This window comes from Malurus melanocephalus, unplaced genomic scaffold, assembly GCF_030028575.1.
Source record: "Malurus melanocephalus ecotype Western Australia unplaced genomic scaffold, MMel_1.1 scaffold_30, whole genome shotgun sequence".
Lineage (NCBI taxonomy): Eukaryota > Metazoa > Chordata > Aves > Passeriformes > Maluridae > Malurus > Malurus melanocephalus.
In genome coordinates this window covers 2,782,051-2,798,024 of record NW_026623262.1, presented here as the reverse complement: position 1 = coordinate 2,798,024, position 15,974 = coordinate 2,782,051, and the positions used below count along the sequence as shown (strand labels likewise).

General features: G+C 37.6%; 1 protein-coding gene across 1 annotated transcript in view; it reads left to right on the top strand.

Annotated features, from left to right (window-relative positions):
• The first annotated feature begins 664 nt into the window (after window positions 1-664).
• Window positions 665-15,974, top strand: part of ZNF385B (zinc finger protein 385B) — a 73,555-nt gene continuing 58,245 nt past the window's right edge. The window contains exon 1 of the mRNA XM_057363737.1: window positions 665-790. Within this exon, the coding sequence (XP_057219720.1) occupies window positions 781-790 (10 nt within the window). The 5' untranslated portion in view covers window positions 665-780. The remainder of the gene's footprint in view (window positions 791-15,974) is intronic.

Sequence of the window (15,974 nt, the reverse complement as noted above, 5' to 3'; positions counted from 1 at the left end):
TGTATGATTTGAGTCCCAGCTTTGACATTATGTGCCTTTTGACTCTGTAAGAGGGGTATTTTTTTCTCTTCGTAGCAATGGTTAATTTTAGATTTGTGCAAATAGTTTGTGGTCAGTTTTACTGGACAGTAGGTGCTTGCCGTGGTAGCAACAACATTCTGAATGTTTTTATTGCTTGTCCAGTTCAGTCTTGTCGGTGACTTTTGAGCTAAATTAAAAGTCCCAAACCAGCTCCTTGTTTGTATTTCTTTAAAGGAAGTCTTTTGTGTCTGAGCAGATGAATCCAGCTTAAATGAAAWTCAGCATTATGGAAAGCTGGGACATTTATTTTTGCAAAACTTGCCTGCCATTTAGATTTTCTTTAATACACTGTATTAGTTCTGTAAGGAGTTTTTCTCTTGGTGAAAGATAGGCAATCAGTTTAAAACCAGTCGCAGGACAGATACATAAAAATATATTAACTTTAAACCTTTTAGAGAAGTGGCTACTTTCTCCTTTTTTTTTTTTTTTTTTTATGGTTTTGTTCCCTCAGATGAAGGTGGCACCAGCTGCCGCCTGTCTGCATCACTTGTGCATAGCCTGAAGAGGTGTCATTCACCAATGGGAGTGAAGTGAGGTGTCCCAGCAGCTTTGTGGGGCAAGACATATTTCTCAGCAGCACAAGTTCAAACCCTTCTCCAGGCTTGCACCAAGTCAAAAAGGGGCTTGTTAGAACATTTCTTTTGCTAGATCTATTGTGCAGAACTCTCTATTCTGCTGAACTAACTGTAGAAGAGAAACATGCTTCTGGGTAAGTAATTCCATGTGGAGGCTGAAATCTGCCTTTCAAGCAGCTGCATAATAGAACAGTGTATGCTTGCTACAGCTGTATGGAAGGAGAAATACAGGCACTGTTTAGCTGATTTATTTTTAATAGCAATCCATTAGTGAAAGCTGTACTCATTTGCTGCAGTTTAGGAACAGAACAGTCAAATTTGGAAATCTTAGCACTGTGAGTGACTGTGACCTATWTTTTTCTAGATACTTTTTTATTTTTGGGTAAACTGCGTCAAAAAAATACAAATGCCAAAATCAGTATTTGAACTTTTTTTTTTCACCTGTTTAGATGGTAATTGTGACATTTGCTGAAGGAAGGCTCTAAATGAAAATTCTTGTTAGTAAGTCTGTTAGAAGAATGCATTTCTTAAATATGAATAAAAATGTTTCTTATTTGTGAGCCTGCTGAYGGTTCAATGTAAAAAAAAATTAATGCTTGATTATTGTGTGTCTTTAATTCTCTTGTATAATTATGCTGCTAGAACCTCTTGACTAATATTATTTRTATGATAATTTTAATAAGCACTGATAGTAGTGGCATTGGGAATAGGATATGCGTTCATGTGTATTTTAAAGAACAGCTTGAAATTACTGAGTTTCTGAATTGTTAATGTGTTGCAGATTATACAGTATTGCTTAGCTGTAGTGTTAAAATGTGCATGATGCATCAAAAAAATTACTCTCAGGATGCCTTGTTAGGTCAAAAACAAATGCTCTCCTTGTGTCCTCAAAGTCGTGGTCATAGTTAGRTGATAAGCTTGTAGAAAACACTTTTTTTCTTTTTTCATACAAGGCAACATTAAATGGAGGAATGTCAYTGGTATTTTTTTCAGCTTTTCAAAGAAATCATTATAGAATGCTCATTTTCTGGGATTTGAATGTTTAAATTACTTTTTGTTCTGTGTAAGTGTGATCATCCTTGGTATGACATAAATTACATTTCAGAGGATCCCATTGCTTTTTAAACTAACATTTATTTTTTTTTTAGTAAAACTGACATGTGATTATTGACCATAATTTTTGGTCACTTTTTTTAACTTTCTAAAGACAAGAATGTTCTGGAGAAGTGTTTTTATAAGGCAGAATTTAGCATTAGTGAAGAATTTAGCTTAGTGTGGTTGAATTGATGAGATTTCACAAATTATGTTATGTGTTTGTATGTGCTTCAGGACTGTTAATACAGCTGCTTCATAAGCATTCATCYCTTGTCCTTTTTCTCTCCATATATGTATCTGTGACATTGTTTCTACCTTTTGTTCCGTTGTTTCATAGTTTTGTACCTCGAGTGCTGGATTCTTTGCTGTAGGAAATTGCTTTCTGATTTTTCTAGACCTTTGCTTCTCTGTCATTTTGTGTGCTCAGAWACAGTCACAATAGTTATCTGCTGTGTGGCACAGAAAAAGATGTTGTAGAGGGCTTAACAGAGAAGCCTGAGAGAAATCCGGTGATTTGGTTGTTCATGTTGTTCATGAACTTGATTCCAGCTATCTCTATTTAGAAACGGGTTAATTCCATCTGAAATCGGAGCAATCCACATCTTCCATGCAGCCTAAGACGCTTTGTTAAACATCTCTAGACACAGTTTTTCTGTGCTACGATTATCATGGTAATGTCTGGATTCACGTTTATCTTTGTCTTCCCAGCCTGGCTCCTCTGAGAGCCCACAGAATGGGCCACTCTGAGGGCAGTGCAGACAGCCCAAAAACCTGGTCCTGCTCCTGTCTCCTGGGAGACAAGGCATAGGCAATGGGCAGTCCGTGCTGGCCAGGCATTGTCTGAATGCAGCTTTGGCTTGCAGCTTCTCTCTGAGAGGGAAGTGAGAGTCCAAAGATTGGTGTCAGGCCTTTGGGGACAGTTGGATTGGGATGAAAGCAAAAGAGAAAATTCTGTCTGTTCAGAAGGTTTTAAAATACAAACACAAATAAAATGAAAACCCCAATGAACAAAAAACCCTCAAACCAACCAAACTCAACTAACCAAAAAAATCCCAGTTTTAACCCATCAAAACAGCTTTATGCAGAGCATGCAGCTCTGTTACACTGAGAGAATCTGTTGAGAAGGAAAACCCAATAAAACTTGGAAACTTGCGCACCAAATATGATATGAATTTTGGCAAAAGCTGAGCAATACAAATGCTGGCAGATGTGGAAAACTCTCTGACCCATGCTGGTGGTAGTGACTATCTTGACCCTGCTTTCTGAATCACTGAGTCACAGGGACAGGAGGCAGCAATGAGGGTCAGAAAGTGTCCTGGGGAGGGGGTGTTTGAACAGGACTCTGAACTTGTGGGAGGTATCTGGGTAAAGGATAATCCATAAGTACAGGAGTAATCTGTCATCACTTTCCCAATGATATCTCCTACACACAGTAATTTAAAAAGGAAAGATGAAACTGGCTTTACAGGTAAGCAAGAATTACAGTAACGCAGCACTGATAATGAACAGCATGCAAAAAAATTGTGCATTCAGATAGATGAATATCCCTGATACATATACAGATTTCTTGATTTTGCAAACAAATATTTGGGTTTGTTCAGTACTTGAAAATTTGGCCTTTGGGGAGAAGATGCTTTTATGTGCTGTAATACTAAAATGCTTTGAGGAAAGTTTAAAATTATATTCTATGGCTGTAGAGAACATTTGACATCTTTTGGAATGACTTATTCAAATATCCTTATGGTTCATGGTGTATTCRTATTTGAATAAATTCAGGAAAGATTCATCCAAAGCTGTTTCAATCCAGTACTGCTTTAAAGAAACAGGAAAATATAATCATTTCATCACTTAAAGCTGCTTAAACCTTCAGGGGAAAAAGGGTTACTACTTAAATTTCAGATGAAAGGAGTGTTTTGTGAATTCATCTGTGTCAGGTATTCATACCTGAATTAAAATGAGCCATGATGTACTGCACTTTGTCAGGAACATTACATAAACTTCCTTGTTCTAAAACATGCACAAGTTTGAAATGTGCAAACAGAACTGAAAGAAACTTTGCAGTAGTTTCTCCATGAGCAGGAAGCCTAATATTTACACAACAATCAATGGAGTAAAGAACACGGAGACAAGCAGCACTCTCCACTCTCTCCTGCAAAAGTTGGTTTAACTGGTAAAAGAAGGTAGGATCTGTCTGAACAACTACTTTCTTTTAGTTAGACCTGTTTGGCTGGSGATGGGCTTGGCTTGAATTCTGCAGAGCTTTGTAGGCCATGATTTGGAGTTGTGCAATTAAAACAAGGGATTGTTTTTTAGTATGTTGTATTTGGAACAGTTTTCTCCTGCTTTAATTTCTGGGATTTTGATGAGGGCTTTCAGTAGTGTTTTGGTGGGACTCTAATGAAGCTTAGTTAAAGAAAAATCTGATCCTGATACAGCTTGCTTTGCAGATAAAAAGAGTTTCTTTATGTATGATTAACTTCTATATTTCTCTAATTCTTTGCTTATTTGTTTGTCCTGTGTGCCTTCAGGGTGGATTTAATCCTCACTGTGGGTGGATAGGTAAAGGGAAGCAAGAAGGCACTGACCTCACTGCAAACCAGAAAGGGACAAGAAAGGACAGGGGACAATATGCTTTTATTTCTTGTTATTTTCTGATCTGCAGGCCTAATATTATTATCTCACAATAAAAGTTGGCAATTTCCAATTCAAGCAAAAAGTTGCTGGATCCGGGAACTTGTAAGAGGGAGCTACACATGTCTTTGTACCTCTTGTTTTCAACAGCCCTCCCACAAGAACTCAGAAAACATTGTTTTTCCCTAAGTTCAGAGGGTAGGAACAATTGCCAGCCATATGTGCTCCCTAAAGAGAATGGTTGACGAAGACACTTCTGTCCTCAAACCCCTGGAAAAAAACCTGTCCATTGGAATGAGAGGAGGCAGCTGGGGTACTGGGACTCAGCTAAATTTTTGAGAGTGGACATTTTGCTTTCTTACCCTGGTGGTCTTTTTCACTGCTGCAGTGGTTGTAGGAGACCTGGTGTGCAAAGGTGGTGGCTATGGCAGGAGCTTTAGAAGTAGCACACTCCTTTCAGAGGCTGATTTTTAATTTTTCCTCTGTTTTTAGCAGGTATTTACACAGTAACTAAAATGTATGTTTTGGTGATGCTGTGCTTTTTCCTAAAATGAAGTTGATAAGTAAAGAATCAGATTTTTCTTCCTAGATTCTTTTGAGAAACTTGAGGAAAGACAGAGCTTTCAGAATGAGGAAAAGAAAATTGCTTGTTGAATTCCTCCACTTTGTCACTGTACAACAATACACACACTGTTAAATGTCAAGGCATTTGCCCAGTGCAGAAGAATACCAAGGATTGTCTCTCCATATCTTGCCCCTGGTTACCTGTATTTCTCGTTCAGTAAGGCACTCAGTCATACTTTTCACCATGTTGCACAAGCCCACTATATTGCTTAATAGCCTGGACTAGTGACTAAGCCTGTGAAATAGTCCATTTTGAKTGATTGAGAAAAGTAAAACCCCCCCAAATAAACACTGTCCCCAAAAAATGCTAAACTTGTCATATAGTTCTATAGTTGTGTTCAATTTAAAGTACTCTTCGTTCATTCTTGTAAATAAACCAAATTATAATATAACCTTGTATATAATATCTAAATTTAGCAATAGAGTTATAAATATTGCAAGCTCTGGAGACATCAATTACTTTCATGTTGCTTAAGATTACTTAGGAATAGAGTCCTAAATGTTATTAGGAAAGTAGTTTAGTTCTTGCTGAAATGTATTAAGAGGCCTTCATGAAATTGAAGGGCGGAATGCAATAGTGAGCTAATGAGTCAGCCACAGATCAGCATTTCCTTCAAAAAGGTGTGATATATTTATTAAGCAATATCCAATGAGAACTTTAAAAAAGGGATGTGAAAAGATTCAATTTTGTCTAAATTCCTTGGCTCTTTTAGGTTGATGGTTTTTTTGTATCTTCAGCGGGTTTTACTTCTGGATAGACACCAAATCAGAAGAATTCTGAAAAGGTGGCTRATTTTTAATAGTGTTTGGCCATACTTTCAGACCTGCTATTAGGTTGATTCATGTGTTTTATTTCCAATGCAAAAATGAATCAGGTTTTTTATATTAACAGCTGCTTTTTATTGACTTGAGATACCATMTATTAAAGTCTTTCACCATGTTGTGGTGGCACAGCTGAAAGAGATAGAAATGTCAATAATAGATCAAAAAAGTAGTTCTGAAATGGTCTTTGAAAACATAGCACTGACTTCCTGAAATGACAGGTAGTAGCACACCAGAACAAGAAAGCATATGAAAAGAGARTAATTAAAAATGGTTTAAGCTTTTAAAAAAGATTGAGGAATAAAGATAGACTCCATCCTATGGTTTAACTGAAAAAGTRATTATATGCTTATGTGATTTTGATGGCAATGAAAGAGTAGCTATTCAGCCAGTAAAAGATGTAGGGAATACTGGGAGGTGAGGGAGTAGAGTGTCCATCTCTCTTTCCCARTCTTTTTATAGCTTATGGTATGTGCTGGGCTATAAATCTGAATGACCAGGTTTTAGAAGGTTCCCTGTGAAWGTTGTTCTTTACCTTTAAATTTTTATCTTGTCATGCTAGTTTTATTGCAAGCTTTTCTGCAGTGGAATGAGGAGTTGGCCTCTGAAGTGGTATATTGTATTTCTGACACGCTTTAAAACAAAATGCTGATCACCATCTCCACTGCCTGTTGGGTCACACTCTCACAGTGTTCATGCTTCAGCTGGATCCAAGTGTCGTGCCTGGCTTGCTCAGCGTTTATTTTTTGCTCATGAGATTGCTCTGAGGCTGGTGGAATTAATCTAATGGACAAGAGCATATGTGAGAATAGAAAYAGGATCACCAGTCCACAAAGTCTGKTCTTTGTCCACTTTAAATGAAAGATAAGTAAATTCTTAGAAAGGGGTGTATTTTCATTTTAGTTTTGCATCTTGAGTGCAAAGGAGTCCATGGGGAGTGATGTACATTTCTGATTAAGCAGAAGTCCAGCTGTAGAACAAAATTAATCAGTTTTTCACTGAGCATACTCAGTAGTAAGGGATATACTTCAAGATCAGCAGTGGTAGAGACTACATAATTACTCTGGCTCTCTGCTTTTTAAATTTTAAAACTATGGTAATTATCATTTAAAATACATTTTATAAGTTTTAATATTAAAAATACAATTGAAATACAAGTGAAACCGATATTGAAAYGTGAAAATAGGCTGTACTCACTAATTTCATTATTTTCTGATCTTCCTTTAAATGTCCTAAGCTATTTGGTTTTCCCACCTTTCCCATGGGTAATTTTCCTTTTGCTTTATTGAACAGATTACTTTGGATATTGGTTTTCCCAATATTGGATATTGGTTTTCCCAATATTGGATATTGGTTTTCCCCATATTAAGCTTTTGAAATACCATTCATTTCTTCCATCTGGTCATTCCTAATTATAACCACAGTGTGTCAAACTAAGGGACACTCTTTGCTTACAGTATTTATGCCTCAAACATTTGTAGGGCAGTTAGGGGTTCAGATAGCAACTTCCTTTCAAATAAATCCTGGTATTAGAGGTAGAAACTATGTTCTCTGGTTGCATTTAGTAGTCTTAATAACCTCATAAAAATATTTATTTAAAATTGCCTATGTCAAGTTAACTCACTGGTACCTTTTGCAGAGTGCTGTCCTTGCAGTGGARCTGGTCAGTGGTTGTGTCCTGGATCATAAAGGTGACATTGAGCATTCTGTCATTTGGGTATAGCTGTTCCTTTGCGTGCAGTAGGGTCATGGCATGCTTTTGGTGGCATTCTCTGTGCATGTGTGTTGCTTTGRAACACCTTTCATGTAATGAAAGGTCTTTAAGCCAAATGCTTCGTTCCARCAGCTGTAAATGGTATCACTTACTGTTCTAGCAGCCTGCTCTCGGAACATTAGAAGCGCTATCATTTTACTTTTTGAGTCCCTCTTTGAGTTTGGCCATTGAATAATAGTATCAAATAATGCAAGGGATGGGATCCTATTACAGATTAATAATAGTGAAACAAACAAGCAAACAAAAGCAACTAAATAACCCTCTTACTTTCTACAGGATCCAAATTAAAATAAAGACTTACTATACTGTGGTGGATACTTAAGAGCTAGTAATAGTTTTAATGTTTCAAAGATACATTACTAGGATCTGAGTAGCATTTTGAGTTAAAAGGAATGAGCAGCTTTTGTGGACTGGGAGTATGAGTTGATTACAGAAAAACTAGCCACAGAACACACAATAAAACTTTCTAATACTTGGTCTGAATAGGAAAGATTCATCCAGATACGCTTAAAATGATGAATCTGCAACTCTACGGATTTATTTTGCTCCAAGTTGGAGGACTAGTTGTAAGATTTGGGAAATCCTTCTGTTACAGCTGCCTCAGAAGAACTTTGGGATGTAATTATGCAAGTCTTACAAAAATTAGCATCTYGGCACTGTCCTTGCTTTATAAAATTAAACAAAGAAAGTGCTTCTGCTTGAAAGAGAGGAATTGTTTCTTGAAATTCCAAACATTAGGGATTGAAATCCTAGACCCTTAGAGCAAGGAAAGTGTAMGAAATATTAAGAAGCATAACAAAGTTTCTCCAAAGTCAGTATTTTGTATCCGATTGTGAGTCATTCAGTACTTAAAAGTTATGTAATACTGTCAATTATGAATACAAATCCAGGGGGAATTTTAAGGCCTTTCATCAGAATTTTAAAACCATGATACTCTAAGGATTAATTCCCTGAGGAAACACGAACATTGATAATGATCTGTCTGCTACTTACCTCTGCATAAATATACAAACTCTTATTAAATTGGATCTGGAGTGATTGTTCACACCAAAAAGATCAAAAAGGAAAGTTTCCTGTATCTGTGCCTTCACACCAAGGAAGTCGTCTTCGCACATAGTGCAGCAAGGAACTCCTTAGCTAACTCAGTAAAATCTACAGCAGATTAATCTAAAAGCAGTTAAATCTCTGCTTTTAGTGTTTATTGCTACAAGTTATCTGTGGGGGTGTTTGCCAGTTTCTGCATTGTTTTGTGTTTCCATAATTTGATTTGATATCTTTAAAAATTTTATGGATTTGACCTCTATTTACTGTTTGTCTTAAATGAAGTTCTTCTGCACTTGTGCAGTCTGAAAGCCCTACTCCTTCACCCCTGGTTCATCCAGATATTATTTATTTGATAAAAATACCACTGGGACTGAGTCTGAGGCTGCCACTCAACTTGTTTCCTTTTCCCTTTGAGTTTTACTTCATTTCATGGTGTGTGGATTTCTTTCCCTGCTATTCAGGCTCCACTGTGAGTATAAAAGGATCAGAGATGTCATTGTGTTTTATTATTTTTGGTATTATCATGGGAGGAGGTGGAGTCACCTTCCCTGGACGTGTTTACAGAATGGCTGCATGTGGTGCTYAGTGCCATGGTCTGGTTGACAAGGTAGTGTTTGGTCATAGCTTGGACTGAATGATCTCAAAGCTCTTTTCCAACCTGGTTCATTCTGCAATTATTATTATTACTATTAATATTTATCTTTGATTATTATTATTATTATTACTAAGATTTGTCTTTGATTATTATTATTACTAAGATTTCTCTTTTCCATTCACCTCTCCTTTCAGAGAGGTGTGGAATTGGACTTGGCAATCTGTCAGAATGGATGTGCCAGACTGTATTTTTCTGTCTGTAGCTGCAGCTCAGTGTTGCTCAGGTTCTGAGTCCAGCAGTGTGGGTTGGGTGGTGCCCGGGTTTCAGCCCCCTGCTTTTCCAGTGGGTGTACTGTGTGCTGTGTCGGGTGTCCCTGTCACAGGGGGCTGCTGCCTCTTTTCTCCATGAGAGGAGAGCACTTTCTCTTCTGAAAAAAAAAGCTCTTGTCTTGCTGGGCATCTGCCCCAGTGCCTTCCCTAAGCTGTGCAATCTCTGTGAGATTGAACAAGCCTAGAGCAGCACCTGCTGAGGCAAAGCTGGACTAATGAAACTCCTGAGRGTGGAGCTTATTTAAACATTGTCTTGCCCTCTTTGATGAAGCTGCTTTTATTTTCCCACTGCTTCTGTTCGTTGTTGTGATTGTTTGCATCGTGTCCCCTTAGCCCCTAGATGAGTGATGTCTGAGATGCTGAATGCTCTCCTCCCTCAATTGATAGAAAAGTATTTGCTCAAAAGAACCAAAAAGTACTGCTTTGTTAAGGATTTAATTTCCACCTTTGATATGGATCATAGAATTTTTAAAACTAGACTCAATCTGTGTGTTTAATTTCAGTTTATCATTAGAATGTTCTCACTCAGCTGGAAACTCCCAAGCTGGAGGAACAGACCTCCACTGTTACAGCCTGCCTGTCCTTTCATATATTAACATTTAATATTTTTGCTCCTGTGTGAGCTCCAAAGTCAATTCAAAGCTTCTTAGTGAAAGCAGATTTTGTCCAAGGTGAGCAAAAGTGTCAGTGTGAAGTGTTCTGTCTGAAGTGTCAACAAAATGTGTTTTGGCACAGAGACCAGGCTGTTGAAAGCTGAGGGTTCACAAAAGGCTAAGGCAGAGGTGGAAGGAGCCTCCAGTGGGATGTCAGGGGTGGGGAAGCTGAGGCAGGGGGTTGAGAAAATTCAGTGACTGGGAACGGGTGTGTCAGTCTTTCAGCCGGGAGGCCTGGTGAAGAGGCGGAAGAATCCCTTGTGTCTCAGTTTTCCTTCTTCTCTTGTGTATTGTCCTCTACTACTTGTCTTGCTACAATATTTCTCTTGACTGTATTCTCCCCCACCTCGTGGGAGCAGACAAGTCAGGGTCTGCTCATGGGGCAGGAAATTGAGGGGCTGAAGCTGCTTCTGCTGAAGAGGATCAGGCAGCACCCCCTGGGCATCTGCTTGGTGTTGACGCTGCCACTAAAGGGTTGGGAGCAGGGCAATGGTGTCAAGTTGAGSGTGAGGGGAAGGCTCTTGGATAGGAAAATATTCTTTCAGCTGTCCCTSACAGCTGCTTGCTTTGTCTGTGGGGTGGCTTTGCAGGGCAATGTTTTGATTTATTGCATTTTGTTTGTACCAAACCAGGGATAATCTGCTATTATTTATAATTATCTTTAGAATTTCTCTCAACAGGATTTAAGATAGAAAGGGTAATATTTACTTTGATCCTATGCATTCTGTCCACTCAGGAGCAGGAGCTGTGGGGAGATGGAAGGATTTTCAAAACCTARGACTGGAATCTGAAAGATGCCAACTATCCCAGGGCTGAGTGCCCTCAATTCCCATCAGTTTCAAGTTATACTGTAATATGAGTTAATGAATTATGAGCAAAGTGTAGTGGTACTCAGCTGTTGGTCTCAGCTTCTGCACATAGTCTGTGCAGGAAGGGTTGTACTGGAGAGAAAGCAGATCTGTATGGCYAGAGGAAAAAATTCAAGGAGAGGAGCCTTGATATTTTTCCTTAGGTTGTGTTGTGTTTGTATGGATGAAGCAGYACTTTGTGTGGGGTTGTGAAACACTTCACTTGGTGTGGAGGATGAAGCATGAAACTTCTTTACTCCCTCCCATTGTGAGACATAAGAAGAGGAAATATATATATATAAAGAAAGAATAAGGTAAGAGCCTTTGTGCAGTGACTGTTTTATCCTTCAGGGTATGGGGCTGGAGTCAGCTTCTGCTGTGTTTACCTCATGTGCCACAGCAGGGAGACAGTTTCCTTTGCCTCTTCATTGCCAGCAGAGCTAGAGATGGCAGGAGGAAACACAAGGCTCCTTTGTCTTTGGTTTGAGATTTTTTGGGAGCAAGGCTCTGACTCGAAACTTACTATTGAAAATAACTTCCATTAGAACCAGAGACTCTTTACGGGCATGTAGCATCCTATTACTAGAGAATAACCATTYCTCAAACATTAAAATTGCTATTTGGCTATTCTTGTGTCTCTATGGCAAGTTAAGGTGTAACAACAAAGCAGAAGTTGATGYTGTCAGTCAAAAAGGTGTAATGTTCAAGTGATTGTTGATAGCAACAAAATGGATGCCAGTGCACAGTCATTTAGAGCCATTAATTGATATTGCTCCTGTGGCTGAGGTATAACAGCATGGGATGTTTTGAAGCAGAAAATATGCCAGAAAAAGTAAAGTTGATGCAATTGGCAGTTTTTATAAATTATGCATGAGGTTCTGCTTTAAAATTCAAAATTGTGGTTTACCTTCTCTAGCGGAGTGAATTGCAGGAAAAGTGAAGAGCTCCTTGTATGTGCAATACATGCCACCTGGAGAGCAGCTCAAGCTTTCTTCACAGTTTCTTGATGGAACACAGAACAAGAGCTGCTTTAGAAAAGTGGGGTCAGCTCCTAAAGGGAATAAAAGTTAAAGTTCTCATCTAACTTCAGTGTTGATCTGAAAAGGAAGGATGTTAAAAAAGAAAAGGCAATGCTTTTCATAAAAATAACAAAAAAGRGGTTGGAGTTGAATTCTCATCTGTTTTTGATCTTAATCTCATGGTGTCACAGATTTGGATGTTTTACTGACATGTAAAATAGAAAATAATTCATGGGGAAAAAGCTGTGAGAAAGTCAGACTGAACACTGGTGAGACTAGCGCTGGAAAGCAACTATGAGAGAAAAATTTTTTAAAAGGATGATTGATGTTAAAGCAGRGAGAATAGGAATTATAGTAGTTTTTATGTAGAGACATGCTAAATAAGGAAATCCATTCTTAAGAAAAAGTAGTGATGGGTATGTTAATGAAAATAAAACTCTATTATTTTAAGTGCTTTTGTCTGATATTTGACATATCTATATGAACTGCTGGTGCTGGACGTACTGTGGGAATTCTGCCTCTTAATATGTATGTACACATGCTGTCAGTGCAGGGCATACCACGACACCTTTTGAAATCTCAAAGTAGCTGAATTTGAGAGCCACTTTCTCCAGTTAAAGTTTTGTGTTACTGCTTTGTAAAAGTCTCACCTCATTTATTGAATATGGGGTTTCCCATTGTTTGAGCTGTCTGTTATCAAAGARGTCTTTTTTTCCTCTAAGAGAAAGATGGAGGGTGGAAAGTGCAACCAATTGTTCAGCACTGAACAAACCCTATTTTAATGCAGGCAAACAGAACATCTTCATTCACTGCCAACAGCACAGGCTACCATCTCTTTTACACGTCAGAGACCTGAACAGATAGTCATGTGGTCCTTATGGCTCCAGTTACAYCTGCTTGTGCCCTTCTTAAATGAAGATAACATTAGTGTATTTTATTTAATTTGTTGTAGTCCAGTAATTTAGTGTGTTTGTACTATGAAACACATCCAGCTCTGGCTGAAAGTTTGGTTTCCATATTTGTTTTCATTTGTCTCAGATATAAAAGCTTTCTGAGCAGTTCTTTTAGTTTTCGAAGTGTATAGGTAAACCCAAAGCAAGCATTTAATTCAAATAAAATAATAGAGTTTTTGAAGTTTCCAGTTATTCAGACTTTCTTAACACTCTTAATGAAACTGGAATTCTAACCTACATCACCATCAACCTTTCATATGTCAAAGTGTTGTGTGACAAAACTTAAGGTGACATCTTACAGCATTTATTCTTTTTTTTTTTTTTTTTTTTTTTCTTAAAGCTTCTTCTGCTTGTCCAGTTTGAGATCAGTGTAAGGGAGCAGTGCAGCCAGTGACAATTTTCTTTGCAAGCCAAATACATTTTGATACTTTTGCAACTCTAGCTTTTCCAGCATAAGCAGAACGTGGAGCAGTGGGGTTCCAGACCTTCAGGGAATCGTGGTCCATATGTCTCTCTTGTTCTTACCAGTATTAGAACAGTTCTCTCAACATCTAGTTGCTATTGAAGAATGAACCTTGAAATGCCTAAGCAATTGTTATAATTCCATCAATTACTCTGCATAATTAACAGCTATGATATTTCTAATTATTTTCCTCTATAATTTCTTTTAAGTAATTAAAGTTCCAGACTGTGAGCAAGATCTTGACACCTTTTATTATTTTCAATTTACTCTGCAAATATYGCATAATCTTCCTAACCATTCCTTTCATTGTGACATATATTACAGATTTTTGTAGTTTCTCATCAATAGATCTGTTAAAAGATTTTCTTTTTTTGAGATACACATATGTATAGAAAATACACCAAATTCTATGGAGCCAGTAGCACTCTTTTTTTTTTCTTTTCTCCTGCCAGCTTTTCATTTACCTGTACTTCTTTTTGCTCTGCTCTGAGTKCTATTTATAGTACAGTGATTTTCAAATAACTTGGTGTTTGACTGACACTGTAGATTTAAGGTAGAATTCTTGTTTTATTTCATGTAGATGGATTAGATGACTTGAGATTGTCTAGCCTTACTTTCCATGATTCAGTGATCAGATTTCAATCAAAATGCTTTGATATATATAGTAATAATAGCTGAAAGGTGCTCTTAATCTAGAAAAAGTAAATACAATTTTTTTGATAGGTATCTTGCTTTGTTGCGACTTGCACCAATCCTAATGTTCCTAAATGAAAGCTCTTTCTTCTTTTGCTGATTCAGCTCAGAGTGCTTTGCATGCAAGCTAGTTGTTACTGTAGCTGTTAAGGGACATGGCAACTAGCAGCTGTGCTCAGGGTATCTGATCATGAAATTTGCTGGGAATGCATTATGGAAAATTAGCATTTAAAATCAGATACAACTGATATTTGGGAATAAAATTGTAAATCTTGTATTTACGGTGAAGATAGGCAATGCTGCTTTTGACTATGACGCACGTTTGTCCTTCATATGAAAATAAAAGTGTTCCATGAACAAAAGCTCCCAGTTTCATTACAGCTGTGGAACTTTCCATTTCATGTGTGGTGGTAGCATGACTCTGTRCAAATTGCTTTGACAAAAATAGTATTTATATAAAGTGGAAAATTCCACTTGCAGAGTGAGAGGAAATCTTAGCAACCCTATTTTCCCAGAATTTGCAACTGCTGCTGTATTGAGAACTACTAAATTGTTCAGTTGTCAACAACCAGATTTGACAGAAGTGTAAAGTTTTTCTGCTTTACCTCTCTGCAGGAATATGTACATAATTCCAGAGTGATACTGTTGGTGTTTATATTGTCTTCTGCACTTGAAGTGACAAAGACTGCAAGTACCATAAAAAAATAAAAATGCAAATTTGAAGCACAAGTAAGTGTTGTTTCTTAAGCTAAAGCATTTTACTGTTTTATACAGAGAARTACAGAGCTATATCTGTCTATTTCTGTGTTACAATGCTGAGCTTTTGACAACTCTGTGGAGGAAGGACCCAGTTTTTTGCTGYAAAATGGACCCGACAAAATACACTGCACTGTATCATTGATGTTAGCTGGTAATATATGCTTATGGTTTTGTTTGCTTCTGTTAAATTTTGTTTTATTTATCTCTTCATCAAAACTCACAATAAAACTTTCTGAAAGACACAGCACCCTTGAAATGAAGCAAGGCCATGCTTGTACTTCATAAAATAAAAGTTTAACACTGACTATCAGCACCTTATTGCAAATTGTCTTTAACAACTGTAATCATGGCACCCGTTGCTGGTCTTCTAATCTTGTCTTTRCCAGTGTGGAATTGCTTCTCTTCTACATAGAGCTCTATTTTATTCAGTCTTGATACAAATGCATGTGGTSTTGAGAATCTCAGAATCTCTTAGGAGATTATTTCCACACTTTGGTTCAGCTAAAACAGGCTCCCACTGTGAACATTAAATATCTCTCAGAATAATCTTGATGTCAAGAAGCTTTCCATGATGTTCAGACCTGCTTTTCTCACTTATATATTTTTATTTCAGTTCTCATTRTTCTCCAAAACCTTTCAGAATTCTTCACCTCAGAAGTCTTTTAAATACCTGTACCCCCTCTAGCCTCTACATCTTGTGTGTTGTTCCAGGGGTGTCCATATATAACTTTKTGTGTTTTCTAGACTTCCTAGAGCTTGCTTTACCTCCGTAAATTTGTAAATCCTTCTCCAGTTAAAAGCTCGGTACAATAAGCATTGTCAGAGATGGACTTAGAATCCTTCCTTCAGGTAAGGGGTACATGGATMGTTTGAGCCTTGTCCTTCATGCTGTGGCCAGGTCATTATTCTTCTGTTGGGCTTTTTCCTCTTTCACCTTAATTGCCACTCTGGCAGGTCAATTCTGGCAGTTGCTCTTTCAACTCAAATATTATTTGGAAAYGCATCAAGCTTTTTTA